This window comes from Oryzias latipes, chromosome 11 (genome assembly GCF_053564925.1).
Source record: "Oryzias latipes strain Hd-rR chromosome 11, Olatipes_Hd-rR_3.1".
In the NCBI taxonomy this organism is placed as follows: Eukaryota; Metazoa; Chordata; class Actinopteri; order Beloniformes; family Adrianichthyidae; genus Oryzias; species Oryzias latipes.
The window spans coordinates 26,627,004-26,653,389 of NC_136247.1; the positions used below are offsets into that span (position 1 = coordinate 26,627,004).

General features: G+C 41.2%; 1 protein-coding gene across 1 annotated transcript in view; it reads right to left on the reverse strand.

The window, feature by feature from the left end:
- The window catches only part of LOC105355085 (uncharacterized), a 41,584-nt gene extending 16,320 nt beyond the window's left edge, over positions 1–25,264 (reverse strand). Inside the window, exons 1-7 of the mRNA XM_078955284.1 lie at positions 24,173–25,264; positions 24,034–24,070; positions 22,649–22,719; positions 13,873–13,925; positions 11,343–13,769; positions 2,247–3,125; positions 1,323–1,640 (exon numbers count right to left, since the gene is read on the reverse strand). Coding sequence (XP_078811410.1) covers positions 1,323–1,640; positions 2,247–3,125; positions 11,343–13,769; positions 13,873–13,912 — 3,664 coding nt within the window. The 5' untranslated portion in view covers positions 13,913–13,925; positions 22,649–22,719; positions 24,034–24,070; positions 24,173–25,264. The remainder of the gene's footprint in view (positions 1–1,322; positions 1,641–2,246; positions 3,126–11,342; positions 13,770–13,872; positions 13,926–22,648; positions 22,720–24,033; positions 24,071–24,172) is intronic.
- Positions 25,265–26,386: the final 1,122 nt, after the last annotated feature.

The following is a 26,386-nucleotide window of genomic DNA, read 5'->3' on the forward strand; positions in this document are numbered from 1 at the left end:
GCTTGCAATGCTCTTGCTAGTCAGTGTTGTTGTCTCAGCAGGTAATGTAGCAGAGGTCCCACTGGTACTTGGTGAAGTTTCAGATAAGGTTGTTGGAGCAGTTGTAGAAATGGATGTTGCAGCTTCTGTAGTTTCTGTTGTAAATGAAGTAATGGCTTTGGCAGCAGCTGTGGCACTTGAGGATGGTAAACTTGTTGTGGGTAAAGTGAATGCAGCATTTGATGAGGCCACAGTGCTAGTGGGCACAGTTGTAGGATATTCTGTTGTAAACAGGGAGTTTGTGACGGTTGAGAAACCACTACTTTGTGGGTGTGTTTGTTCAGTGGTGGTCTCTGTCAATGGGACTGTGGGAGTAGAAACACTTGCTGATGTCGATAATTCAGGAAGAGTGCTTGTACTTGAGTCAGGTGTACTCTGGGAGTTTGTAGCTGATGTTGTTGTGGTAATAATGTCAAGAGCTGTCGTTAGAGCATCTGTGGCTGTCTTGGCAGTGGAAGATGCCGAAACAGTGGAGCTCAAAGTAGAAGCATCAGGTGTTGATGAAATATATGTAGTCTGCTCTGCAGGTGTTGTAGTAGTCCCAAGAACAGATGTAGTTGTTGAAGGAACTGTGGATGTTTCAAAAATGGCACTGGTTGTGGAAAACTCTGTGTTTGGTTGACCATTGGTGGTTGTGGAAGTCTCCTCTGTGCTTGCAATGCTCTTGCTAGTCAGTGTTGTTGTCTCAGCAGGTGTTGTAGCAGAGGTCCCACTGGTACTTGGTGAAGTTTCAGATAAGGTTGTTGGAGCAGTTGTAGAAATGGATGTTGCAGCTTCTGTAGTTTCTGTTGTAGATGAAGTAATGGCTTTGGCAGCAGCTGTGGCACTTGAGGATGGTAAACTTGTTGTGGGTGAAGTGAATGCAGCATTTGATGAGGCCACAGTGCTAGTGGGCACAGTTGTAGGATATTCTGTTGTAAACAGGGAGTTTGTGACGGTTGAGAAACCACTACTTTGTGGGTGTGTTTGTTCAGTGGTGGTCTCTGTCAATGGAACTGTGGGAGTAGAAACACTTGCTGATGTCGATAATTCAGGAAGAGTGCTTGTACTTGAGTCAGGTGTACTCTGGGAGTTTGTAGCTGATGTTGTTGTGGTAATAATGTCAAGAGCTGTCGTTAGAGCATCTGTGGCTGTCTTGGCAGTGGAAGATGCCGAAACAGTGGAGCTCAAAGTAGAAGCATCAGGTGTTGATGAAATATATGTAGTCTGCTCTGCAGGTGTTGTAGTAGTCCCAAGAACAGATGTAGTTGTTGAAGGAACTGTGGATGTTTCAAAAATGGCACTGGTTGTGGAAAACTCTGTGTTTGGTTGACCATTGGTGGTTGTGGAAGTCTCCTCTGTGCTTGCAATGCTCTTGCTAGTCAGTGTTGTTGTCTCAGCAGGTGTTGTAGCAGAGGTCCCACTGGTACTTGGTGAAGTTTCAGATAAGGTTGTTGGAGCAGTTGTAGAAATGGATGTTGCAGCTTCTGTAGTTTCTGTTGTAGATGAAGTAATGGCTTTGGCAGCAGCTGTGGCACTTGAGGATGGTAAACTTGTTGTGGGTGAAGTGAATGCAGCATTTGATGAGGCCACAGTGCTAGTGGGCACAGTTGTAGGATATTCTGTTGTAAACATGGAGTTTGTGACGGTTGAGAAACCACTACTTTGTGGGTGTGTTTGTGCAGTGGTGGTCTCTGTCAACGGGACTGTGGGAGTAGAAACACTTGCTGATGTCGATAATTCAGGAAGAGTGCTTGTACTTGAGCCAGGTGTACTCTGGGAGTTTGTAGCTGGTGTTGTTGTGGTAATAATGTCAAGAGCTGTCGTTAGAGCATCTGTGGCAGTCTTGGCAGTGGAAGATGCCGAAACAGTAGAGCTCAAAGTAGAAGCATCAGGTGTTGATGAAATATATGTAGTCTGCTCTGCAGGTGTTGTAGTAGTCCCAATAACAGATGTAGTTGTTGAAGGAACTGTGGATGTTTCAACAATGGAACTGGTTGTGGAAAACTTTGTGTTTGGTTGACCATTGGTGGTTGTGGAGGTCTCCTCTGTGCTTGCAATGCTCTTGCTAGTCAGTGTTGTTGTCTCAGCAGGTGTTGTAGCAGAGGTCCCACTGGTACTTGGTGAAGTTTCGGATAAGTTTGTTGGAGCAGTTGTAGAAATGGATGTTGCAGCTTCTGTAGTTTCTGTTGTAGATGAAGTAATGGCTTTGGCAGCAGCTGTGGCACTTGAGGATGGTAAACTTGTTGTGGGTGAAGTGAATGCAGCATTTGATGAGGCCACAGTGCTAGTGGGCACAGTTGTAGGATATTCTGTTGTAAACAGGGAGTTTGTGACGGTTGAGAAACCACTACTTTGTGGGTGTGTTTGTGCAGTGGTGGTCTCTGTCAATGGGACTGTGGGAGTAAAAACACTTGCTGATGTCGATAATTCAGGAAGAGTGCTTGTACTTGGGCCAGGTGTACTCTGGGAGTTTGTAGCTGGTGCTGTTGTGGTAATAATGTCAAGAGCTGTCGTTAGAGCATCTGTGGCTGTCTTGGCAGTGGAAGATGCCGATACAGTGGAGCTCAAAGTAGAAGCATCAGGTGTTGATGAAATATATGTAGTCTGCTCTGCAGGTGTTGTAGTAGTCCCAATAACAGATGTAGTTGTTGAAGGAACTGTGGATGTTTCAACAATGGCACTGGTTGTGGAAAACTCTGTGTTTGGTTGACCATTGGTGGTTGTGGAAGTCTCCTCTGTGCTTGCAATATTCTTGCTAGTCAGTGTTGTTGTCTCAGCAGGTGTTGTAGCAGAGGTCCCACTGGTACTTGGTGAAGTTTCAAATAAGGTTGTTGGAGCAGTTGTAGAAATGGATGTTGCAGCTTCTGTATTTTCTGTTGTAGATGAAGTAATGGCTTTGGCAGCAGCTGTGGCACTTGAGGATGGTAAAATTGTTGTGGGTGAAGTGAATGCAGCATTTGATGAGGCCACAGTGCTAGTGGGCACAGTTGTAGGATATTCTGTTGTAAACAGGGAGTTTGTGACGGTTGAGAAACCACTACTTTGTGGGTGTGTTTGTGCAGTGGTGGTCTCTGTCAACGGGACTGTGGGAGTAGAAACACTTGCTGATGTTGATAATTCAGGAAGAGTCCTTGTACTTGAGCCAGGTGTACTCTGGGAGCTTGTAGCTGGTGTTGTTGTGGTAATAATGTCAAGAGCTGTCGTTAGAGCATCTGTGGCAGTCTTGGCAGTGGAAGATGCCGTAACTGTTGAGCTCAAAGTAGAAGCATCAGGTGTTGATGAAATATATGTAGTCTGCTCTGCAGGTGTTGTAGTAGTCCCAATAACAGATGTAGTTGTTGAAGGAACTGTGGATGTTTCAACAATGGCACTGGTTGTGGAAAACTCTGTGTTTGGTTGACCATTGGTGGTTGTGGAAGTCCCCTCTGTGCTTGCAATGCTCTTGCTAGTCAGTGTTGTTGTCTCAGCAGGTAATGTAGCAGAGGTCCCACTGGTACTTGGTGAAGTTTCAGATAAGGTTGTTGGAGCAGTTGTAGAAATGGATGTTGCAGCTTCTGTAGTTTCTGTTGTAAATGAAGTAATGGCTTTGGCAGCAGCTGTGGCACTTGAGGATGGTAAACTTGTTGTGGGTAAAGTGAATGCAGCATTTGATGAGGCCACAGTGCTAGTGGGCACAGTTGTAGGATATTCTGTTGTAAACAGGGAGTTTGTGACGGTTGAGAAACCACTACTTTGTGGGTGTGTTTGTTCAGTGGTGGTCTCTGTCAATGGGACTGTGGGAGTAGAAACACTTGCTGATGTCGATAATTCAGGAAGAGTCCTTGTACTTGAGTCAGGTGTACTCTGGGAGTTTGTAGCTGATGTTGTTGTGGTAATAATGTCAAGAGCTGTCGTTAGAGCATCTGTGGCTGTCTTGGCAGTGGAAGATGCCGAAACAGTGGAGCTCAAAGTAGAAGCATCAGGTGTTGATGAAATATATGTAGTCTGCTCTGCAGGTGTTGTAGTAGTCCCAAGAACAGATGTAGTTGTTGAAGGAACTGTGGATGTTTCAAAAATGGCACTGGTTGTGGAAAACTCTGTGTTTGGTTGACCATTGGTGGTTGTGGAAGTCTCCTCTGTGCTTGCAATGCTCTTGCTAGTCAGTGTTGTTGTCTCAGCAGGTGTTGTAGCAGAGGTCCCACTGGTACTTGGTGAAGTTTCAGATAAGGTTGTTGGAGCAGTTGTAGAAATGGATGTTGCAGCTTCTGTAGTTTCTGTTGTAGATGAAGTAATGGCTTTGGCAGCAGCTGTGGCACTTGAGGATGGTAAACTTGTTGTGGGTGAAGTGAATGCAGCATTTGATGAGGCCACAGTGCTAGTGGGCACAGTTGTAGGATATTCTGTTGTAAACAGGGAGTTTGTGACGGTTGAGAAACCACTACTTTGTGGGTGTGTTTGTTCAGTGGTGGTCTCTGTCAATGGAACTGTGGGAGTAGAAACACTTGCTGATGTCGATAATTCAGGAAGAGTGCTTGTACTTGAGTCAGGTGTACTCTGGGAGTTTGTAGCTGATGTTGTTGTGGTAATAATGTCAAGAGCTGTCGTTAGAGCATCTGTGGCTGTCTTGGCAGTGGAAGATGCCGAAACAGTGGAGCTCAAAGTAGAAGCATCAGGTGTTGATGAAATATATGTAGTCTGCTCTGCAGGTGTTGTAGTAGTCCCAAGAACAGATGTAGTTGTTGAAGGAACTGTGGATGTTTCAAAAATGGCACTGGTTGTGGAAAACTCTGTGTTTGGTTGACCATTGGTGGTTGTGGAAGTCTCCTCTGTGCTTGCAATGCTCTTGCTAGTCAGTGTTGTTGTCTCAGCAGGTGTTGTAGCAGAGGTCCCACTGGTACTTGGTGAAGTTTCAGATAAGGTTGTTGGAGCAGTTGTAGCAATGGATGTTGCAGCTTCTGTAGTTTCTTTTGTAGATGAAGTAATGGCTTTGGCAGCAGCTGTGGCACTTGAGGATGGTAAACTTGTTGTGGGTGAAGTGAATGCAGCATTTGATGAGGCCACAGTGCTAGTGGGCACAGTTGTAGGATATTCTGTTGTAAACAGGGAGTTTGTGACGGTTGAGAAACCACTACTTTGTGGGTGTGTTTGTGCAGTGGTGGTCTCTGTCAACGGGACTGTGGGAGTAGAAACACTTGCTGATGTCGATAATTCAGGAAGAGTGCTTGTACTTGAGCCAGGTGTACTCTGGGAGTTTGTAGCTGGTGTTGTTGTGGTAATAATGTCAAGAGCTGTCGTTAGAGCATCTGTGGCAGTCTTGGCAGTGGAAGATGCCGAAACAGTAGAGCTCAAAGTAGAAGCATCAGGTGTTGATGAAATATATGTAGTCTGCTCTGCAGGTGTTGTAGTAGTCCCAATAACAGATGTAGTTGTTGAAGGAACTGTGGATGTTTCAACAATGGCACTGGTTGTGGAAAACTCTGTGTTTGGTTGACCATTGGTGGTTGTGGAAGTCTCCTCTGTGCTTGCAATGCTCTTGCTAGTCAGTGTTGTTGTCTCAGCAGGTGTTGTAGCAGAGGTCCCACTGGTACTTGGTGAAGTTTCAGATAAGGTTGTTGGAGCAGTTGTAGAAATGGATGTTGCAGCTTCTGTAGTTTCTGTTGTAGATGAAGTAATGGCTTTGGCAGCAGCTGTGGCACTTGAGGATGGTAAACTTGTTGTGGGTGAAGTGAATGCAGCATTTGATGAGGCCACAGTGCTAGTGGGCACAGTTGTAGGATATTCTGTTGTAAACAGGGAGTTTGTGACGGTTGAGAAACCACTACTTTGTGGGTGTGTTTGTGCAGTGGTGGTCTCTGTCAACGGGACTGTGGGAGTAGAAACACTTGCTGATGTCGATAATTCAGGAAGAGTGCTTGTACTTGAGCCAGGTGTACTCTGGGAGTTTGTAGCTGGTGTTGTTGTGGTAATAATGTCAAGAGCTGTCGTTAGAGCATCTGTGGCAGTCTTGGCAGTGGAAGATGCCGAAACAGTAGAGCTCAAAGTAGAAGCATCAGGTGTTGATGAAATATATGTAGTCTGCTCTGCAGGTGTTGTAGTAGTCCCAATAACAGATGTAGTTGTTGAAGGAACTGTGGATGTTTCAACAATGGCACTGGTTGTGGAAAACTCTGTGTTTGGTTGACCATTGGTGGTTGTGGAAGTCTCCTCTGTGCTTGCAATGCTCTTGCTAGTCAGTGTTGTTGTCTCAGCAGGTGTTGTAGCAGAGGTCCCACTGGTACTTGGTGAAGTTTCAGATAAGGTTGTTGGAGCAGTTGTAGAAATGGATGTTGCAGCTTCTGTAGTTTCTGTTGTAGATGAAGTAATGGCTTTGGCAGCAGCTGTGGCACTTGAGGATGGTAAACTTGTTATGGGTGAAGTGAATGCAGCATTTGATGAGGCCACAGTGCTAGTGGGCACAGTTGTAGGATATTCTGTTGTAAACAGGGAGTTTGTGACGGTTGAGAAACCACTACTTTGTGGGTGTGTTTGTGCAGTGGTGGTCTCTGTCAACGGGACTGTGGGAGTAAAAACACTTGCTGATGTCGATAATTCAGGAAGAGTGCTTGTACTTGAGCCAGGTGTACTCTGGGAGTTTGTAGCTGGTGTTGTTGTGGTAATAATGTCAAGAGCTGTCGTTAGAGCATCTGTGGCAGTCTTGGCAGTGGAAGATGCCGAAACAGTAGAGCTCAAAGTAGAAGCATCAGGTGTTGATGAAATATATGTAGTCTGCTCTGCAGGTGTTGTAGTAGTCCCAATAACAGATGTAGTTGTTGAAGGAACTGTGGATGTTTCAACAATGGCACTGGTTGTGGAAAACTCTGTGTTTGGTTGACCATTGGTGGTTGTGGAAGTCTCCTCTGTGCTTGCAATGCTCTTGCTAATCAGTGTTGTTGTCTCAGCAGGTGTTGTAGCAGAGGTCCCACTGGTACTTGGTGAAGTTTCAGATAAGGTTGTTGGAGCAGTTGTAGCAATGGGTGTTGCAGCTTCTGTAGTTTCTGTTGTGGATGAAGTAATGGCTTTGGCAGCAGCTGTGGCACTTGAGGATGGTAAACTTGTTGTGGGTGAAGTGAATGCAGCATTTGATGAGGCCACAGTGCTAGTGGGCACAGTTGTAGGATATTCTGTTGTAAACAGGGAGTTTGTGTCGGTTGAGAAACCACTACTTTGTGGGTGTGTTTGTGCAGTGGTGGTCTCTGTCAATGGGACTGTGGGAGTAAAAACACTTGCTGATTTCGATAATTCAGGAAGAGTGCTTGTACTTGAGTCAGGTGTACTCTGGGAGTTTGTAGCTGGTGCTGTTGTGGTAATAATGTCAAGAGCCGTCGTTAGAGCATCTGTGGCTGTCTTGGCAGTGGAAGATGCCGAAACAGTGGAGATCAAAGTAGAAGCATCAGGTGTTGATGAAATATATGTAGTCTGCTCTGCAGGTGTTGTAGTAGTCCCAATAACAGATGTAGTTGTTGAAGGAACTGTGGATGTTTCAACAATGGCACTGGTTGTGGAAAACTCTGTGTTTGGTTGACCATTGGTGGTTGTGGAAGTCTCCTCTGTGCTTGCAATGCTCTTGCTAGTCAGTGTTGTTGTCTCAGCAGGTGTTGTAGCAGAGGTCCCACTGGTACTTGGTGAAGTTTCAGATAAGGTTGTTGGAGCAGTTGGAGCAATGGATGTTGCAGCTTCTGTAGTTTCTGTTGTAGATGAAGTAATGGCTTTGGCAGCAGCTGTGGCACTTGAGGATGGTAAACTTGTTGTGGGTGAAGTGAATGCAGCATTTGATGAGGCCACAGTGCTAGTGGGCACAGTTGTAGGATATTCTGTTGTAAACAGGGAGTTTGTGACGGTTGAGAAACCACTACTTTGTGGGTGTGTTTGTGCAGTGGTGGTCTCTGTCAACGGGACTGTGGGAGTAGAAACACTTGCTGATGTCGATAATTCAGAAAGAGTGCTTGTACTTGAGCCGGGTGTACTCTGGGAGTTTGTAGCTGGTGTTGTTGTGGTAATAATGTCAAGAGCTGTCGTTAGAGCATCTGTGGCAGTCTTGGCAGTGGAAGATGCCGAAACAGTGGAGCTCAAAGTAGAAGCATCAGGTGTTGATGAAATATATGTAGTCTGCTCTGCAGGTGTTGTAGTAGTCCCAATAACAGATGTAGTTGTTGAAGGAACTGTGGATGTTTCAACAATGGCACTGGTTGTGGAAAACTCTGTGTTTGGTTGACCATTGGTGGTTGTGGAAGTCTCCTCTGTGCTTGCAATGCTCTTGCTAGTCAGTGTTGTTGTCTCAGCAGGTGTTGTAGTAGAGGTCCCACTGGTACTTGGTGAAGATTCAGATAAGGTTGTTGGAGCAGTTGGAGCAATGGGTGTTGCAGCTTCTGTAGTTTCTGTTGTGGATGAAGTAATGGCTTTGGCAGCAGCTGTGGCACTTGAGGATGGTAAACTTGTTGTGGGTGAAGTGAATGCAGCATTTGATGAGGCCACAGTGCTAGTGGGCACAGTTGTAGGATATTCTGTTGTAAACAGGGAGTTTGTGTCGGTTGAGAAACCACTACTTTGTGGGTGTGTTTGTGCAGTGGTGGTCTCTGTCAATGGGACTGTGGGAGTAGAAACACTTGCTGATTTCGATAATTCAGGAAGAGTGCTTGTACTTGAGTCAGGTGTACTCTGGGAGTTTGTAGCTGGTGCTGTTGTGGTAATAATGTCAAGAGCCGTCGTTAGAGCATCTGTGGCTGTCTTGGCAGTGGAAGATGCCGAAACAGTGGAGATCAAAGTAGAAGCATCAGGTGTTGATGAAATATATGTAGTCTGCTCTGCAGGTGTTGTAGTAGTCCCAATAACAGATGTAGTTGTTGAAGGAACTGTGGATGTTTCAAAAATGGCACTGGTTGTGGAAAACTCTGTGTTTGGTTGACCATTGGTGGTTGTGGAAGTCTCCTCTGTGCTTGCAATGCTCTTGCTAGTCAGTGTTGTTGTCTCAGCAGGTGTTGTAGCAGAGGTCCCACTGGTACTTGGTGAAGTTTCAGATAAGGTTGTTGGAGCAGTTGTAGAAATGGATGTTGCAGCTTCTGTATTTTCTGTTGTAGATGAAGTAATGGCTTTGGCAGCAGCTGTGGCACTTGAGGATGGTGAACTTGTTGTGGGTGAAGTGAATGCAGCATTTGATGAGGCCACAGTGCTAGTGGGCACAGTTGTAGGATATTCTGTTGTAAACAGGGAGTTTGTGACGGTTGAGAAACCACTACTTTGTGGGTGTGTTTGTGCAGTGGTGGTCTCTGTCAACGGGACTGTGGGAGTAGAAACACTTGCTGATGTCGATAATTCAGGAATAGTGCTTGTACTTGAGCCAGGTGTACTCTGGGAGTTTGTAGCTGGTGTTGTTGTCGTAATAATGTCAAGAACTGTCGTTAGAGCATCTGTGGCAGTCTTGGCAGTGGAAGATGCCGAAACAGTAGAGCTCAAAGTAGAAGCATCAGGTGTTGATGAAATATATGTAGTCTGCTCTGCAGGTGTTGTAGTAGTCCCAATAACAGATGTAGTTGTTGAAGGAACTGTGGATGTTTCAACAATGGCACTGGTTGTGGAAAACTCTGTGTTTGGTTGACCATTGGTGGTTGTGGAAGTCTCCTCTGTGCTTGCAATGCTCTTGCTAGTCAGTGTTGTTGTCTCAGCAGGTGTTGTAGTAGAGGTCCCACTGGTACTTGGTGAAGATTCAGATAAGGTTGTTGGAGCAGTTGGAGCAATGGGTGTTGCAGCTTCTGTAGTTTCTGTTGTGGATGAAGTAATGGCTTTGGCAGCAGCTGTGGCACTTGAGGATGGTAAACTTGTTGTGGGTGAAGTGAATGCAGCATTTGATGAGGCCACAGTGCTAGTGGGCACAGTTGTAGGATATTCTGTTGTAAACAGGGAGTTTGTGTCGGTTGAGAAACCACTACTTTGTGGGTGTGTTTTTTCAGTGGTGGTCTCTCTCAATGGGACTGTGGGAGTAGAAACACTTGCTGATATCGATAATTCAGGAAGAGTGCTTGTACTTGAGTCAGGTGTACTCTGGGAGTTTGTAGCTGGTGCTGTTGTGGTAATAATGTCAAGAGCCGTCGTTAGAGCATCTGTGGCAGTCTTGGCAGTGGAAGATGCCGAAACAGTGGAGATCAAAGTAGAAGCATCCGGTGTTGATGAAATATATGTAGTCTGCTCTGCAGGTGTTGTAGTAGTCCCAATAACAGATGTAGTTGTTGAAGGAACTGTGGATGTTTCAAAAATGGCACTGGTTGTGGAAAACTCTGTGTTTGGTTGACCATTGGTGGTTGTGGAAGTCTCTTCTGTGCTTGCAATGCTCTTGCTAGTCAGTGTTGTTGTCTCAGCAGGTGTTGTAGCAGAGGTCCCACTGGTACTTGGTGAAGTTTCAGATAAGGTTGTTGGAGCAGTTGTAGAAATGGATGTTGCAGCTTCTGCAGTTTCTGTTGTAGATGAAGTAATGGCTTTGGCAGCAGCTGTGGCACTTGAGTTTGGTAAACTTGTTGTGGGTGAAGTGAATGCAGCATTTGATGAGGCCACAGTTCTAGTCGGCAGAGTTGTAGGATATTCTGTTGTAAACAGGGAGTTTGTGACGGTTGAGAAACCACTACTTTGTGGGTGTGTTTGTGCAGTGGTGGTCTCTGTCAATGGGACTGTGGGAGTAGAAACACTTGCTGATGTCGATAATTCAGGTAGAGCGCTTGTACTTGAGCCAGGTGTACTCTGGGAGTTTGTAGCTGGTGCTCTTGTGGTAATAATGTCAAGAGCTGTCGTTAGAGCATCTGTGGCAGTCTTGGCAGTGGAAGATGCCGAAACAGTAGAGCTCAAAGTAGAAGCATCAGGTGTTGATGAAATATATGTAGTCTGCTCTGCAGGTGTTGTAGTAGTCCCAATAACAGATGTAGTTGTTGAAGGATCTGTGGATGTTTCAACAATGGCACTGGTTGTGGAAAACTCTGTGTTTGGTTGACCATTGGTGGTTGTGGAAGTCTCCTCTGTGCTTGCAATGCTCTTGCTAGTCAGTGTTGTTGTCTCAGCAGGTGTTGTAGCAGAGGTCCCACTGATACTTGGTGAAGTTTCAGATAAGGTTGTTGGAGCAGTTGTAGCAATGGATGTTGCAGCTTCTGTAGTTTCTGTTGTGGATGAAGTAATGGCTTTGGCAGTAGCTGTGGCACTTGAGGATGGTAAACTTGTTGTGGGTGAAGTGAAAGCAGCATTTGATGAGGCCACAGTGCTAGTGGGCACAGTTGTAGGATATTCTGTTGTAAACAGGGAGTTTGTAATGGTTGAGAAGCCACTACTTTGTGGGTGTGTTTGTGCAGTGGTGGTCTCTGTCAATGGGACTGTGGGAGTAGAAACACTTGCTGATGTCGATAATTCAGGAAGAGTGCTTGTACTTGAGCCAGGTGTACTCTGGGAGTTTGTAACTGGTGCTGTTGTGGTAATAATGTCAAGAGCTGTCGTTAGAGCATCTGTGGCAGTCTTGGCAGTGGAAGATGCCGAAACAGTGGAGCTCAAAGTAGAAGCATCAGGTGTTGATGAAATATATGTACTCTGCTCTGCAGGTGTTGTAGTAGTCCCAATAACAGATGTAGTTGTTGAAGGATCTGTGGATGTTTCAACAATGGCACTGGTTGTGGAAAACTCTGTGTTTGGTTGACCATTGGTGGTTGTGGAAGTCTCCTCTGTGCTTGCAATGCTCTTGCTAGTCAGTGTTGTTGTCTCAGCAGGTGTTGTAGCAGAGGTCCCACTGGTACTTGGTGAAGTTTCAGATAAGGTTGTTGGAGCAGTTGGAGCAATGGATGTTGCAGCTTCTGTAGTTTCTGTTGTGGATGAAGTAATGGCTTTGGCAGTAGCTGTGGCACTTGAGGATGGTAAACTTGTTGTGGGTGAAGTGAAAGCAGCATTTGATGAGGCCACAGTGCTAGTGGGCACAGTTGTAGGATATTCTGTTGTAAACAGGGAGTTTGTAATGGTTGAGAAGCCACTACTTTGTGGGTGTGTTTGTGCAGTGGTGGTCTCTGTCAATGGGACTGTGGGAGTAGAAACACTTGCTGATGTCGATAATTCAGGTAGAGCGCTTGTACTTGAGCCAGGTGTACTCTGGGAGTTTGTAGCTGGTGCTGTTGTGGTAATAATGTCAAGAGCTGTCGTTAGAACATCTGTGGCAGTCTTGGCAGTGGAAGATGCCGAAACTGTAGAGCTCAAAGTAGAAGCATCAGGTGTTGATGAAATATATGTAGTCTGCTCTGCAGGTGTTGTAGTAGTCCCAATAACAGATGTAGTTGTTGAAGGATCTGTGGATGTTTCAACAATGGCACTGGTTGTGGAAAACTCTGTGTTTGGTTGACCATTGGTGGTTGTGGAAGTCTCCTCTGTGCTTGCAATGCTGTTGCTAGTCAGTGTTGTTGTCTCAGCAGGTGTTGTAGCAGAGGTCCCACTGGTACTTGGTGAAGATTCAGATAAGGTTGTTGGAGCAGTTGGAGTAATGGATGTTGCAGCTTCTGTAGTTTCTGTTGTGGATGAAGTAATGGCTTTGGCAGCAGCTGTGGCACTTGAAGATGGTGAACTTGTTATGGGTGAAGTGAATGCAGCATTCGATGAGGCCACAGTGCTAGTGGGCACAGTTGTAGGATATTCTGTTGTAAACAGGGAGTTTGTAACGGTTGAGAAACCACTACTTTGTGGGTGTGTTTGTGCAGTGGTGGTCTCTGTCAATGGGACTGTGGGAGTAAAAACACTTGCTGATGTCGATAATTCAGGAAGAGTGCTTGTACTTGGGCCAGGTGTACTCTGGGAGTTTGTAGCTGGTGCTGTTGTGGTAATAATGTCAAGAACTGTCGTTAGAGCATCTGTGGCAGTCTTGGCAGTGGAAGATGCCGAAACAGTAGAGCTCAAAGTAGAAGCATCAGGTGTTGATGAAATATATGTAGTCTGCTCTGCAGGTGTTGTAGTAGTCCCAATAACAGATGTAGTTGTTGAAGGATCTGTGGATGTTTCAAAAATGGCACTGGTTGTGGAAAACTCTGTGTTTGGTTGACCATTGGTGGTTGTGGAAGTCTCCTCTGTGCTTGCAATGCTCTTGCTAGTCAGTGTTGTTGTCTCAGCAGGTGTTGTAGCAGAGGTCCCACTGGTACTTGGTGAAGTTTCAGATAAGGTTGTTGGAGCAGTTGTAGCAATGGATGTTGCAGCTTCTGTAGTTTCTGTTGTGGATAAAGTAATGGCTTTGGCAGCAGCTGTGACACTTGAGGATGGTGAACTTGTTATGGGTGAAGTGAATGCAGCATTCGATGAGGCCACAGTGCTAGTGGGCACAGTTGTAGGATATTCTGTTGTAAACAGGGAGTTTGTAACAGTTGAGAAACCACTACTTTGTGGGTGTGTTTGTTCAGTGGTGGTCTCTGTCAATGGGACTGTGGGAGTAGAAACACTTGCTGATGTCGATAATTCAGGAAGAGTGCTTGTACTTGTGCCGAATGTAGTGTTTATGTTTGTGTCAGTCAGTGCTACACTGTTAGTAGTAAAATTTTCAAGAACCGCATTTCTCTTTTTTCGGACATTTTTATGATTTATGCTTGTAGTAGGTAAAGACTTTGTCCAGATTTGTTTGGCTGATTCATAGGAATTTGATTCTTTTGAAGCTGCCATTGTTACATTTTGGTTTGTATTTTCCAGTCTTTCATTTGTTCCTTCAACAGCTGGCACCTTCCGCCCTCCATTGGCTGATGCTGTTTTTACAAGAAAAGGGAATTTTTTATAAATTTGATTATTTTTTAATCATTGTCATTTTCTCATGTTTTATCTGTAAATGTCTTGTATTTACATACTTACCTAATAGGAAGAGTATGATGACACACACGTTTCTTGTCATGCTAGAAGCACTCCTAGGAACACAGATTTCCATTATTTTTTTAAGTTATTCATTAAGTTATTGTAGAATGTTTTTGGGTTTTTTTATTTTGTCACGTCGTCTTCTTGTCCCAACTAAAGTAACAGTAACTATGAAATAAAGTTTTATTCATTAGTGAAAGCGATTGACTTCACTTTTTTTGTGTGCACTTTTGGGTAAATTGATTGCAAAGTAAAAATAAACTACATTTCTTTTTTTAAACCAAAGAAATTCAGTGTGGTTGCCACCCGTAACGTTACGATAAGTGTTCACAGTAGTTACTTAGTTGACACGATTCTAATCGGTCCCCCCTTTTACTTTCTTAAAAGCAATTTTCAAAGTGCATGTTTTAATAATGCTTGTTTTTGTTTATGCAGGGAATTTTCCACACTTGCTTATCAAGGATAAGCCCACAATCCAGCTTTTTAAAATTATTATATTAAAAGGGTAAATGATGGAAATAAAGCCTATTTTTTGACTTATTACAAGAATGTTTCATCTTTAATTTGCTACTGTTTGACATTTTGTTTTCTTTCATTTTTTCTTGGCTTCCTTAGAAACAAAAAAAATATAATGTTTAACCTGGGGTGCCCAGACATTTTTATTTTTTTAACTTTTCCTGTCCAACAGCTGAGCATACAGACAAGAGCTGAAGGCCTCTTGTGTTGGACATGTTTTACTGTTGCAAAAGGGCTTATGGATCTTCTAACACACTAGGTGTGCATTTTTATCAACCCTTTTCTTAATTTAGGCTAAACTTTATTCATATTGATTACATGTATCTCCTTTTCTTTTTGTTGGTCCAATTGGAAAAGAATAAGAGGAAAGAAGAGAGGGATGTTGGAGATAGCGGGCAAGAGCACAGCGGAAAGTTTGAAAAGGGGAGTTAAGGAAATCTGGAAGATGATTACAGAAATGGTGGTGGTGGGAGGGTACAATCATTAAGCAACAAGATGCTCGAGGATTATCATCATTACAGTCTGGTGTAAAAGTTAGCTAAAAGGGGCGGGTCCTGTCCTCACACTCAAGTGTTACAAATGTAACCCTAATTCATTTTAGATATTCACTCACACATCTCACAGACGGTACCTTTACTCTGACTAGGGGGAGACACTCTTTTGAAAGACGCTTTCTAAAGCGTCAAGGAGGGAGGACGTCTTCTTCTTATTGTTTTTTCCATCTGCGACGACGTGGTGAGATGAAAGGACATCAGTGTGCTTCTTGAAAACATACAGACATAGTAACTTAGCACGGATCGACACTGGAGGAGTATTCTAAAGATTTCCAAATAGAGTTGTGTTTGACAAGGAGATCCTGGTGAGTTGAGTTGAAGATTGTTTTTCAGTTGTTTTTTTTAATAGGCTGACCACTTGGACGAATTACCAAGCTAACGAGTTAGCGTGCTAGCGCATGAAGCCAAGAAGAGAAAGGTTGCTTATTCATTCATTCATTCATCCGTTTTTCCCTTTCGGGGTCACGGGGCTGCTGCAGCCTATCCTGGCCACTTGTGGGCGAAGGCAGGGGACATCCTGGCCAGGTCGCCAGTCTGTCGCAGGGTAGAGTGTCCGCAATCACACACTCATCCACTCTCACATTCACACCTAGGGACAATTTAGACTAACCAATTGACCTATGAAGCATTTTTTTGGATGGTGGGAGGAAGCCGGAGTCCCCCGGGAAAACCCACGCATACAAGGGTAGAACATGCAAACTCCACACAGAAAGGTCCACCATTGATGGTCCAGTCCAGGTCCCCCAGCCGGAACTTGAACCGGGGCCTTCTTGCTATGAGGCAAGAGCGCTAACCACTGCGCCACCGTGCAGAAGGTTGCTTATATGTTTCGGTATTTACTTTAACTTGTTTCTGTATTAGCTTTAATGAAAAAATCTATTTGAAAATGCATGATTTCCTTGTTAATATTGAGAATGTGCTGGATGTGATTCTTTTGGAGTTGATGCAAGTAGAAAAAGCTCGAGTTAGCTAACTGCCTGACACGTGCATGTCGGCTGTTTTTTTTCCATCGTTTCAAGGAGCGGACTGAATCCCTCTGGATCGACGCTGATCCCATGCTGGTGCTGTGGCCTCACCTGAATCCACGCTCACCTGTTTCCCCAGACTCACTGCCTCAAGAGTGGTAAAGCCATCTCTTGTTCAGGATGTGCGAGTAATATTTTTTACTTTTTTCCTTCAAGCACAGTTTTTTTCTTCCCTACTGGAGTTTTTCCCCCCTGTTTTTTTTAATATTTTGTTCTGAGAACTCAGAATTTAAGGAATTAGGTTTAGAGTGTTGTTGGATCTAACATAGGTTTAATAAGAAATACTGGTTAAGAACTGTTTAATTATTTCATGTTTGTGATTTATTGATCTTACGGGTTTTTTCATTGTATTTTTTTTTACACCAAATCCACGATTTAATTGTTTTTTTTTAACAGATGTGTACTGAACATGTTAAAACTTGAATATAGATCATTTGTCTTTATATATTTAATCAGCGTTGAGAGTGTTATTGTGGGTCGGGACAGTAGTTAGTAATTACTACCGCATTCCTCCTGTACGAATCTTGTATAGAACGAAATAAGTTCATATTGAGGGCTTAGTTGACCTCCCACCTAGAGGTTAACCAGGTAGGCAGGTTGACACAAACATACCTGTTGGCCCATAAAAATCTTCACATACAATCATGTCAACATCTACTCAACACAACTACAGTTCACACAGACACATATGCATGCAAACCAACACATGTAAAGCATTTTATTCTGTCACACATACCATTTGTGCTAGGTGAGCTGACACCTCTGCTCAAAAAAGAAGATTTTTAACAAAACTTAACAACTGAAATTCTAGACTACAACTCCAGAACGACTGAGCATACCCCGCCCCCCTGTTACCTTCACCACTCTCTCCTTTTTTATGTTTTTATCTTCACCAAGAAGTACAAGCTTCGGGAACCAACCCCTAAGAGTTTTCTTACCCTTTTACGTTGGTGCAAACTATTTAAAACATTATTATTACAAGATGGCATTATAAATATATAGTTGAACCCTATTTTAAACAACAGAAAACATTTTGGATTACTTGGGATTTTGCATGATTCATCATTCATTCAGTGTTGAGTACCTGTATTTCAGGTTCTGTTAGCCCATGACCTCTTCTGTGATACCTTTATATACATATTATTTATGTTTTTGAGTATGTATGTGTGAGTGCGAGCCCTGGCAATACATGCATAGGTGTGTGTATCAACAAAGTTCTTAAAATTTTAGTTTCATAAGTTTGACTATTTAAACGTTATTCAGTATAAATAACAAATATTACTTACTCTAAATGATGAACACAAATATATACAAGAACATATCACAATTTTAAGACAGTATTCTTATAAGACATTACTACAAAATGTTAATAATTATGTTTCTTTTTTTTCTTTTTGATGATTCAAACAAGCGCAAGATGTATGGGAGAATCCATGACAGTAAAATTATGAATAAAGTATAAAAAGTGTCATAGTTTCTAGAAACTCTTTCAAGGCAAAAACTACTACCAAAATGTCCCAAACCTAAGCTACAACCTCACATAACATAACCTTTAATTTTCTGCCTTCATTATTTCTTTATATTTTGATTTTTTTTAAACTTTTTTTATGCATTTTTTTTTTAATTTTAAATAAATGAATAAAAAACTTTGTTGCCTTCGTATCAGTAGATGCAGCCATAATCTGGTTTAATTTGTAAATACACAGTATGAAACTAGAAATAATTTAACAAAAATTAGACAAAAAGAAAGAAAATCACTATGGATTTAACACTGTTTTGTGTGATGCAAATGATAGTTTTGTGGTTTCTACTGAGAATGCAATAGAAAAGAGGCATAGACAGATATACAATATACATACACACAATATTGGGGAAAAATTTGCAAATGCACAGTTTCTTTTATTCACTACCTATACTAATTCATTAAAAGTGTATTTATCAAAAATAACACAATAAGAAAAAGACTGAGACAACACAAGGATGCAACAATATATTCTTTGACAAATTATTTAGAATGACACAGATTAATGTTTTGTACTTTTGCATGGAATAACCTGGATACATTTTTTTTTTAATCCTTTTAAGACATTTGTGATAATTATCTTTAATTTCAGATTACTATTAAGAGCTGAAAAGTAAGTGACACCTGTAATGTAAAATTCTAAACCACAGGAAATGGGAAATTGGAAATTAAAAAATATTTTATTGTCAATATTTGAGCATCCCATCTGTTTAAATCTTTATTTTTGTATAGATTTAATTTATATATGCAGTGGGTAATTATTTTAAGTTAATTACTGCCTGATTGTAATTTACTTTTTTTTAGTCTCCAAAAACCTATATGGTGTCTTCACAATCCAACAGGTTTAGAGAGATTTTTAGAGCAAATGCAACAGTCTAGTCACATTAAGATCAGCAAAAGAAAAAAAACATAATTAACAATGTCTTAAATTTAACTTTCTCATTTGCTTTCAACAACTAGAAAGAAATTCAATTGTTACTGTAAAACAAGTGCTTTGCTACAACAAGCAGTCTAACTGAGAAAAACCATGTATGCCTGGGCACATTAACATAAGATTTATAACAAAATGTTTTAATCTGTAAACATAGAAAACACGCGAGAGTAGATCAGATTAAAATAGGTTTTATATCTGATTCCATCTATTTGATATATAATCCCTTCTACAGTGCGGAGATTATATTCATTCATAAAAATGACTAACTGTAAAAAGTACTGAAAAGGCATGGAGATATTAAGACTTACAGAGTTTGCCTTGATCTGAACTGTGCAGGTTGATGCTATTATCTGCTCTGTTTCCGATGCAGTTTCTCCGTGTTGTTGTTTAAAATGTGGCTGCCACTGAGAGCACTGCAGGTTTTAAGAAACGAGGAAAACTGCTGTGGCTTCTGTTGTGATAACACCACAGAAATCTTTGACACTCATTAATTTCAAGCAGAGGTGTGGCTGAAATGCAACACATTGTTCCACCTTAAAATTTAAACACATTACGCACAGAAGAACTCGTTGAGTGAGATTTTTGATGAACAATATTTGTTATTGCATACCTTCCAGGTCCTACTGCTTAGTATTACTTAAGGCATGCTTAACGTAATATTCTGCAGCTGTTCCGAAGAAGGGATCGGGTGTGATCACTTCTAGTCTTTTTTTGTTTGGCTTTTCTTTTTCTAAGAAAGAGCAAACATTGACTGTGCAAACAAAAGTACTGTGCACACACTGTCCTAATCAGAGTTGGGCAAGAAACGTAAAAAGATTTCTTTCCTTAACAACAAGCAGAATTCATCATTAAACAGGAAAGGTTAACAGTAATATTACAGTTCGTCTTCAACTCTGTACAACCTTACTATTGTCGCTATCCCAAACACTGATATAAAATTTATTTTTTTTATTATAATTGATTGTTATGAATAGAAAATAAATACTACAGCTGACTTCTGAAATCTGTGACACCTGTACTCAGACCATCGCTTTCTAAGATCAGTGCTGGTTTACAGATCCGTTTTTCCATTTGAGTGTGAGGCTAATTTGAAAAACCTACATTCTTTTTTGAAGTAACGTGATTTTCTTTGAATGTGTCCATCTTTTGTAAGTCATCCTATTTGTGGTTTAAGCAAGAATTGGGCAGAATATACTACACACATCAGTGAGATTAAACTGAAAACATGTATACCTGGATGGTAAAGCTCTGATATGACTCACTTGATTTTGTTGAGCAACAATCAAGACTGAAATGGGATGGGCATTCATCCATCACAATGTTATAAAGATGACGATTGGGTTGTCCAAAAAGAAAGAATGAGTATGTGTGGGGCTCATGCTTGGATTAGTTTACCTGCCAATCAGAAAGAAATGCCCTAAAAACATCAAAATTTTGAGTTTAATACGTGCTAAATGACAAATATATATATATACTAAATCCCTAGTTTGTTTGAATCTTTTTTCTTTCTTTGGAATGTGCTAATATTGTATTTAATAATTTATAATAATTGATTCCATGCTTTAGTTTTATTTTAAAGAAGGTGGAAAGGAATAGTCACCAATAGGTTCTACATAACTAGATAGATAGATAGATAGATAGATAGATAGATAGATAGATAGATAGATAGATAGATAGATAGATAGATAGATAGATAGATAGATAGATAGATAGATAGATAGATAGATAGATACGTTGTTTTTATTTTCAACCATCAAAAGCATACTCTTAGTGACTTTTGCTCATAATATGCTTTAGCAAAAATGTACCTGTTTTACTTGTTCATCTTCATTATAAAAAAATCAAATTGAAACATTTTCCAAAATTCAGTGAGGATAAAATTGTACAAATTAAATTGTGAACATACAAGATTGTATTTTTATCTCTTATGGTGACTAAAAGGTGTATTGTTCATGATAATAGCTGGGATTGGCCATAATTTTTTTTAAATCCATGAATAAAAAACAAACAATAACATAATGAGTGTTATAACAGGTGCTTTAATAGATAGATTATCTCTGGCTTTCTCTATTAACCTACTTTCCAAAATAATCCAAACCAGAAACCTAGTTTCACAAAGAAAACCTGTTTTTCCAGCATGTATCACTGTGACCAGAATGAGTATTATTTTCTCCTACTACTTTAATAAACTGGACAAAGCTCACCTTTTGAAATAGGGAAAGTTGAGATCAATTTTTCAGTTGTTGCTGCAATGCTGGCCCTGGTTTTACAACGAGAAATTGACAGTTTTATTTCATATTTAAAAATCCAAATTGTGCTCAAACAGGGGCATAGTCATTGTGTTATAGACAGTCATTGATTTGTTTTCCCCAACAATGGCAGTGATGAGCATACTGGTTTATCTGACAGGAAGTTAAACCGTTTTGGTTTGAAACGGGTAGTTAACCACACTTTCTGTCCACAGTCAGTTTTCTCCACAAAAACTTTTACATGCAAAAAAGGAGAGTCTGCACAACATGTAACAAAGAAAAACAGCTGGAAAACATCTGTGATGTTGTATGTATGATATAGTAAAAGTGTAGAAACCTGGTTCTCAACGTACACAAAAACCAAAGTCTGTAAAAAAACCAGATCGATCGATGGAGGTGTGACCTGACATATAATCTTATGGGTTAATTCTTTTTCTTTTTGACTTTTTTGTTGTTGCCGCCTTGGCTGGATAGCATGTCTCAGAATTTTGACCTTTCAGAAAAAATCGGAAAATTTGCAGAACAACAAAGTATTAGAACACAAGCAAAAGATCCTACTAGAAATCACACTTTTGACCGCCACCTGAAAATCAAGTGTATTTTGAGCAAGATACCGCACCAAGTGCCAAGTGTTAGTCAGTGGAGCCGCCCTCAGTGTGTGAATGTTTGTGTGTGAGTGAATGGGACTGTAAGTGCTTGGGGCCTTCTAAAAGGGTAGCAAAACACCATAGAAGTTTACTCCATTTACCATTTGAAACCTGCTTCCACCAGTGTTCAGCATGGAGGCTAAAACCTTTTAATGAAGGCTGCAGACTGCAGCTAAAAAATAGTAATCGCCAAAGCCATTCCTTTTGTCAATTTATTGATTTTATCAGCTTTGTTGGTTAATTCATTATCGATAGCTGCAAAAAATAATAAACACAGATCTATTTTGATTGTGTGTCATTCTTTTGGTAACAAACAGCTTTGTCATCATCTGTGAAACCTGAGCCCAGCCCATCTTTGTTTTAAAAATAATCCAAAAACTATATAGGCCCATGTCTATATAATGTCCCATCATTGTGTTTATGGTAACACTCTTAGTCACACCAATAAACACTGTCATTGTGTCTGTGTCCACACCTATTGTTCTTTATATTACTAAAGAATCTTTTTTTTTAACTTACATCGCTTAAACAAAAAGAAAAGTGTTGGTCGTGTCTCCCATCCCCACAGTTTTGTCTTAGGTGGATGTTGCATGAATTCAGCTCACAAGGTGTATTTTTTGGTGTTTATGCTGTTTTTATTTTAAATATATATAGTAAAAAATTGTTTAAAAAAAATAGCAATAATTGATGCCAATGAGTGGTCAACCAGAAACAGTTCTAGAGACACATCAAAACCAACCCAACACAAAGAAAAGCTACAAAAAAAACAAAGATAAAAAGATTTATTTATTAGATTTCATCTTAATCCTCTCGATTAATAATTGAAAAACATTTTACGTGTTCCATTTACTTTACGTTGAATATTACCTGTGATTCCTAAAAAACTTCAAGAATGAGTTTAGTTTCAAATATGTTCGACCTTACAGTGGATTGTCTCCCAACGCTAATCCTACGCTGCACAAATACGCCAACATGTCAGACTTCTGCAGATCTTCATGATGAGCTGAATCAGGTGTGCTCAAGCCGGTCAAATTGGTTACCATGCAGGGCAGTATTCTCTGGGGATCAGGGTTGGGAAACACTGGATTAGTGTGATCTCAACGTTCAGCCATGTAGATGTAACATATTGCTCTTTTTTTGAGGTTTGACTAATCATTTGAGCCTTCTTTTAAATGTACTAACACACAGCTGCATTAAGTATTTAAAACTTAAAAAAAATGTGGTGACAGGTAAAGAATGTTGAGGGCCTTGAGATCCAAAGCTTGTGCTTGTTTGAAGACTGCAGTGTTTAAACTTTTTCTTATAAGGAGCCAAAGAAAGTAGAGGTACCTGCCCGGGCTTCCTCCATGTCCAATGACACTGGCTTTAAGCGGGAAAGGCAAATTGGACGCCTCTTTCTCCTGAGAAGGAAAGCATTGGGCGTTAATAACCATGAACGACTTCAAATAAGAGAAATGCATGAGGCGTGGGATGGAAGGGTGTTTTCTGCTTCGACGATGTTCTAGGCTCATGTGTAATGATTCTGGTAGTTTAGGATACAAAGAGTTGGCTCTAGCTCCTAGTTGAGATGTTTGGTTTGTCCATTATAGTGTGGGTTAAACCCGAAAAAAAAATAATGGCGGAATTAACCCGAGGAGCTCAGTCCAGTAGCTGGTGGTAAATTGGGGTCCTCTGTTGTCTGAAATTGATTTACCTTAAAGACCCACTCCAATAAAATCATTGTTTTGGGTATTTTTTTCTTATGATTAAGGGCATATATAAAGAAAAGTCAAATTGTTGTGAATCCGGAGCAGACAAAAACAATTGTATTTAAAAAATGCTGTAGCAGTGACATGGGCCGCTCGCCAGCAGCGGGAGCTTCTTGGCCATGTGGATCTTTCCCCTCAAAGAGATTACGAACTTAATAAATGAGGTGGGAAATTAGCAGACTGTTTTGTAAAAACAGATGTTAATGAGGTTTGCTAAAACCTCATTAACCAGATTCTGAGCCCAAATGGCATGGTTAGGTACTCTAAATGGGGTCATTGAAAGCATCATTCCACTCATCACCTCTCTCAAGTACAAACTAAGTGGGAGGCATTACACAGATCAAGTTTAGAGAGGATGGTAGCAGCTTGCAGAAGCTCAGAAGCGGTGAGCATAGGGGGTAAAAGTAATGGTTCTTAAAAGGCATTTGGTTTATTCCCCATTAGTCAGCGCCAGTACATAATCCTCTGTCCTTTACAAAAACTCTTGCACCAGTCATGGAGGATGAAGGGAAATAAGACCTGCCAACAGAGAATCATTAACTTACTTTTACTTCCTGCTCAGGATTAAATTGTTTGTGCAAATGTATTAATAACCTATACAAAGTGAACCTGAATTTTATGTTAAAAAAAGCCATATTTATGTTAATATTTAGCTTGCTCAAGTTAATGCCTGAGCCAAACAGAGTTATGTCATCAGAATACAAAACCAACCGAACTGAAAACTGTGCTCCCAAAATGCAGGACTGCTTGTGGTTTCTAGAATTTCTAAAAGTACAGTTGGAGGTAGAGCATTTAGCCACCAAGCCCCTGTCTTATGGGCCGAGGCTTACCAACAGAGCGCTGGGCCGACCCACGTGGAGGAGATTGGCAACCAAAAATAGAACACAACCCCCCACTCTGTGGCATGCACACACGTGGAAAAACAAAATACAAACTAAATCTGAACACACCCTAATTGAGCCTTACTGTAGTCGCCCGACATGGTCCATCCCTGCACTTGGCCCTGGGAAAAGAAAAAGAGAAAAAACAAGGGTCTGCAATGTTGTTTGAAAGAAAACCACAAAAAACACAATCAATGCCCACAGTCACACAAACACACACTCACAATAAAAACTGGTAAAAATGGGATAAAACCTTAAAACCAACAGATAAAAACTGGATAAAACCAGCACAACACAGCAGCGGCCCTTGGGAAGGGCGCGACCCCCTCTCAGCAGGTCCTCAGTCCAATGACCATGGGGAAAAAGAGGGCTTGATGCCGCTCTGTTGACACCAAGTGCTCAAGTGATGGGCCAAGCCATTTTTAAACTGCTCCCAGGCAGTCAGGGGGGTTGCCTGCAGCTGTGCAGCATCATCCTGCTACAATAAAAATTAGTTGTTAATAGGCTGCTAGAAGTTTGAAGCTGGGGAAAGTAAGGTGCACCAGGGTTCTGTCCTCTTTTTTCATCTACTCCTCCTCTCCTCTATTCCTGATCATTTATTTATCATTTAGTTCTCCTCCTCTTTTGACTCCCCTCTGGGGGAGTGGAAGTGATTCCAGATTCCAGCTGGCTCGTCTATGCTTGGCCGTGGAACCCCAGCCGTCCTCCCAACTCCATCTGGATGAAGCCCGTCTGCTGGACTATTCAAACATGTAGATAAGCAAATTCTTCTCTAAGAGTTCTGGTAAATCGCCTCTCCGTCCTGGGAGAGGATCCCTCCTTCATGCGGACACCCCTGAGCTTTCTTATGTTTTTTCCCCCCCCTGGAATCTGTTTTTTTTTATTCTTCTTTTTAAATGAGTTTTTCCTTACCAAAAAGGAGGGTCTAAAGGCAGCGATGCCCAGTTTAGTTTAGTTTAGTTTAGTTTAGTTTAGTTTAGTTTAGTTTAGTTTAGTTTAGTTTAGTTTAGTTTAGTTTAGTTTAGTTTAGTTTAGTTTAGTTTAGTTTAGTTTGGTTCTGCAATCAGCTATTGTATTTTATAACTGATTTTATGTTTTGTACAATTGTAATATTAGGCTATGTAACCTTTTGCAATCCTATGGGGTCCAGATGACCCGATCTTTACTTTGACGTGTTCTCCCTACCATGACAAAGGTGGATAAAGGTGGAAAGATTTCATGTAATCCATGGACACCAGTGAAGATCACAAATCATTGAAGAAAAAAGGTTCAGAGCACTGTCTAGTGGGTCTAGATGACCCAACTCCCAACGTTAAAGTGCCAAGGATAGCAAGGGATAAATAAAACTGGATTGGATTGAATTGATTTATCAATGTTTGGCTAGTCTCAAATTGAAATGATTGATGCATAAGTACCACTCTGAACTATTGACTTAACTATTCTTAGTTGTTGCCTCTAGAGTTATGTGAGCCACGCTTTTCTTTTTTTTTTTTCCTTCCATTTGTCACGGTGATTCACAATGTGCACTTTACCTCGGACACAGGTTCCTATTTAAGAGTGTTTTGACTGAAGGTGTGGTGTTATGACTTTGAATTCAATGCTGCAACCTATAACAACTTCTTGAGTTCTTGAAACACCTTGTAAATAGACATAAAGTAAGAAAACCTACATTTAAAATGAAATATGGACAGATAAAAACGTGATGACCTTAATTCAGTTTTGAAAATGAAGTTTTCCCTTGTTCTGTCTAAAATAAATAATAATGTTTTTGTTAGGCTAAGCTGCTTTTTTGGAAAGCACCACAAAAAGGGCTTTTAGCTCTAACAGTCAGACTTCTCACATCTTATCGATAGCTGCAAAATTGATAGAATTTTGTTAGTTGATCAACCAGTTTTAGACCTAATATACTTTGATTATAAATAGTGATTTTTGCTACAAGAAACATCATAATCATGTTAGTCTGTCTGCCATCACGATGATAATGACTCCCTTTAAACTATCATCTTTTGTGTTGGTGTTACTATATTTACGTTCCTTCTTTTAGCATTAATTGTACATAGAATAGAATAGAAGAATAGAATGCCTTAATTGTCATTTTACAAATGTACAATTCGCATCACTCGTGCATACAGTGAAATGAGAGTTGGGGAAAAAACTGTTCTTAAGGCGGTTTGCCCTTCATCTGATTGACCTGTAGCACCTTCCCGAGGGCAGCAGGTCAAACAGTCTAGAGCCAGGGTGGGAACTGTCTTTTATGATCTTCCCAGCTCTGCTTAGACAGCGGGAGGAGTAGATGTCTGACAGGGAGGGGAGAGGGAATTCAATGATCCTCTGAGCCGCTTTGACTACCCTCTGCAGTTTCTCCCTGCCTGCCATGGTGCAGCTGCCGTACCACGTTGTAATGCAGTACATCAGAAGGCTTTCAATGGACGTACGGT